The sequence below is a fragment of the Propithecus coquereli genome, unplaced genomic scaffold (genome assembly GCF_000956105.1).
Source record: "Propithecus coquereli isolate 6110/MARCELLA unplaced genomic scaffold, Pcoq_1.0 Scaffold50, whole genome shotgun sequence".
NCBI classification, from domain to species: Eukaryota; Metazoa; Chordata; class Mammalia; order Primates; family Indriidae; genus Propithecus; species Propithecus coquereli.
Window position 1 is genome coordinate 996736 of NW_012150841.1, and position 3379 is coordinate 1000114.

At 35.7% G+C, this 3379-nt stretch overlaps 1 protein-coding gene across 1 annotated transcript in view; it reads left to right on the forward strand.

Annotated features, from left to right (window-relative positions):
• Positions 1-3379, forward strand: part of PPP1R12A (protein phosphatase 1, regulatory subunit 12A) — a 212931-nt gene that overhangs the window by 65867 nt on the left and 143685 nt on the right. Inside the window, exon 2 of the mRNA XM_012656311.1 lies at positions 1009-1139. Within this exon, the coding sequence (XP_012511765.1) occupies positions 1009-1139 (131 nt within the window). The remainder of the gene's footprint in view (positions 1-1008; positions 1140-3379) is intronic.

Genomic DNA, 3379 nt, shown 5'->3' on the forward strand with positions numbered 1-3379 from the left:
TCAGCCTAGCTCACAGCAACCTCAAATTCCTGGGCTCAAGCAGTCCTTCTGCCTCAGCCTCCCGAGTAGCTGGGACTGCAGGCATGCGCCAGCATGCCCAGCTAATTTTTCTATATACATATATTTTTAGTTGTCCAGATCATTTCTTTCTATTTTTTGGTAGAGACGGGGTCTCACTCTTGCTCAGGCTGGTCTCGAACTCCTGACCTTGCGCGATCCACCCAACTCGGCCTCCCAGAGTGCTAGGATTACAGGCGTGAGCCACCGCGCCTGGCCACGACTAGTACTTTTGACCCATCAAGTGCACATGTCAATAAAGTAAAAATGGGAAATAACATCTCAGTGTTATTTTGAAAATAATTTTTATCTTGTCAACTCTGTGAAAGGATCATGCATTCCCCCTCCCTCCAACAGACCACACTTTGAGGTCTGGTGCTATAGAGAATATTATTGGTACTTACTTATAATGTTTTGATTGTTTTCATTTTAATATGTGCTTGTTTTGCTAATTGGGTTGACATAAAGAGTCTAGTTATGTACAGTACTGTTATATGTGTGTTTAAGCAAGGACTGTTACAATTTAGTTAGTATTAGTGGCCTACTTGATGACAGTACAGTCAAGATAGCAGAACATGAATTTATAGAGAATATTTATAACACTAAAAGCCCCAACTTCAGCATATACAGTTCATCCATGTAACAAAAAACACTTGTACCCCCTAAATCTATTGAAATTTAAAAAAGGAAAAAATAGCTTCTGACCAGGCGTGGTGGCTCATCCCTGTGATCCCAGCACTTTGGGACGCTGAGGCAGAGGGATTGCTTGAGCCCAGGAGTTCAAGGTTGCAGTAAGCTATAATGGTGCCACTGTACTCTAGCCTGGGCAAAAGAATGAGATCCTGTCTCTTAAAAAAAAAAAGCTACAAAGTAGGAATTTTATTCTATTGATGTATTATTTGGGGTGTTTATTCAGATTTTTTCCAATCATGCTTTCTGTTTTGTTTTTAGGCTTGCATTGATGACAATGTTGATATGGTGAAGTTTCTGGTAGAAAATGGAGCAAACATTAATCAACCTGATAATGAAGGCTGGATACCACTACATGCAGCTGCTTCTTGTGGATATCTCGATATTGCAGAGTAAGCCAGTTCTTTGTTTTGGTTTTATCCTAATATTGTTTTAGAGACCTGAGATTTCATAGAAAAGTTAAAGATAAATGAGTGAACTCTTATGTGTTACCTTAATTCATGAAAATTATGCTTTCTGAGAAAAAAGAGTAAGTGGTTCTTAAAAATCTAAATATTGAGTTTCTCGGTATCAGATCCTGTCTACCCACCCTCTCCTGTCTCCTTACCCTCTTTGGCCTTTAGTACTTTGTATTAATATTAGTAATTGTACACATTCCCTATTCCCATCTTTTTTTCTTTTGAGTATAGATAGAGCATTGTCAAATGATTCAGGGTTAATATTCAGGAATCTAGTGCATTCCTAAATAATCATGAATTGTTAGGAGAAATTAACAATAATTTTCAGTTGGTTTACTCTGCTATAGGGAGAATGTGATACATAGTTCTCCTTTAGTCTGCTTGCTTAGTTCTTTAAGATTGTTTTCTAAAAATGTATTTTTTAGAAAGTTCAGTAAGAAATGAAAAAGTTCACTGAATTATCAGCTACTTTTAATGTGTGGGTACTTTATAAGAAAATCTGATTCTTGAAGCATTTAAAAAAGTATAGATATCCTGAAAAAATAATTTTTTCATTATTTTTTCTTGTTACTGTGTATCCACATCATAAAGTTTTTTGGCCTTTTTGTTCACATCAAAGCTTATCAACTAACAAATATTGAGTATGGGAATTCTACACTGTAAATATTTCTTAGTAAGCCTTCATAGTTTTATCTCTTTGTACATTTTGCTTTTTCTCCATGTGTGTTGGAGATACAATATGTCAGTTTCAAGGGGAAACAGTGTGTGGTCGAATGAAAAGTGCCCTAACTTGAAAATTAGAAGATCTGAGTTACTTGAGTTTTATTACTGACTGCCATCAATTTCAGTACATCTTTTGGTAATTTGTTTCCTCTTTCCAAGCATTGATTGCTTGTGATCTCAGGAAGTCTTTTTTGCCATTGTAAAACAACAGTGGTTGTTCCCACTTATAATCTTGTTTCTCAAGTTCTTTACCTTCTTTTTGTACTTATGAAGCTTAACTGAAGTCTTAGATTTCTTCTTCACAGAAAAAAATACGTGCCTTTATCTTCAGCTATACTCAAAGATTAGGTACTTGTACTCTGGAGGGAATTGATGTGGATTGTGAATACTTTCTCAGCCACTATTGAGGAGTGTGGCCGTGGCAAGTTGTTTAACTTTTCTAAGCTTAAGCTTTCTCCTCTATAAAATGAAAATATTTCCTAAGTTTGTTTTGACAATTAACTAAGGTAATTCATCAAGCACAGTCTCTGGAAATAACTCGGTATATTTACTTTTGGCCATTATCTTTTTTATCTACTCTGGGAAAATGAAAACTGAACCTTTTTCTTCCAGTGTTTGATCCTTATATTTCCTTTTTTTATTCATGCTTCTGAATTTGAAAAAGCAATGATAATTGTCCTGAATAATTTCCTTGCATACACTTGATTGGGTCATAGATGCATTGAGTCAGTTGGGATGCTCTTAGCTGCAAGTAACAGAATACCCAATTTAAAATGACCTAAAGAATAAGGATACTTGTTAAATAGGGTACTATTTAGTTTAAAGGAAGGGCATTGATTAAGCTGCTCATTGGTGCCAGCAAGGGTCTGGGACCTTTCAGTGTTTTCTTCTGAGTTTCCCAGATATGGATTTTATACTTAGCCTTGTCCCCTCATGGTCACAAAATGATTGCCACAACTCCATAATTGTGTTTTTACATATCCACATCCAAAAGCAAAATAAAAAGTGCGTTGGGGGTGGAAAATATCTTATCCATATTCTGTGTATATCAAGGAGGGAAGCCTTTCCTTCAGAGCACTCTGATTGCCTAAGACTTCCCCTAAGGAGATTTATATTGGCCTGGGCTTGGTCATTTGTGTCCTAGCTGGGAAAAGTAATAAGTATGAGGAAGAGTAAACAGTTTTTTACAATTGTTAATATTATTGGTAGGGTAACTATTTTCATTTTTTGGAGGGTAGTTTATGGAATATGTGTTTCACAGGACTTGTATAAACAAAAGTGATCTTTTTTGGCCAAGGTTGACTATAGAGTTTTGCCAATCTAACTACCTTTCTATAGGCAGTTTGAATTTATGGCTGTGGTATAACTAAAGTGTTTAAATCCATAGTTTCTTTGAACAAAATTACAATTAGAAGAATGATGAGTTTTTCTTTTTGCTTTCTGCCATCTAA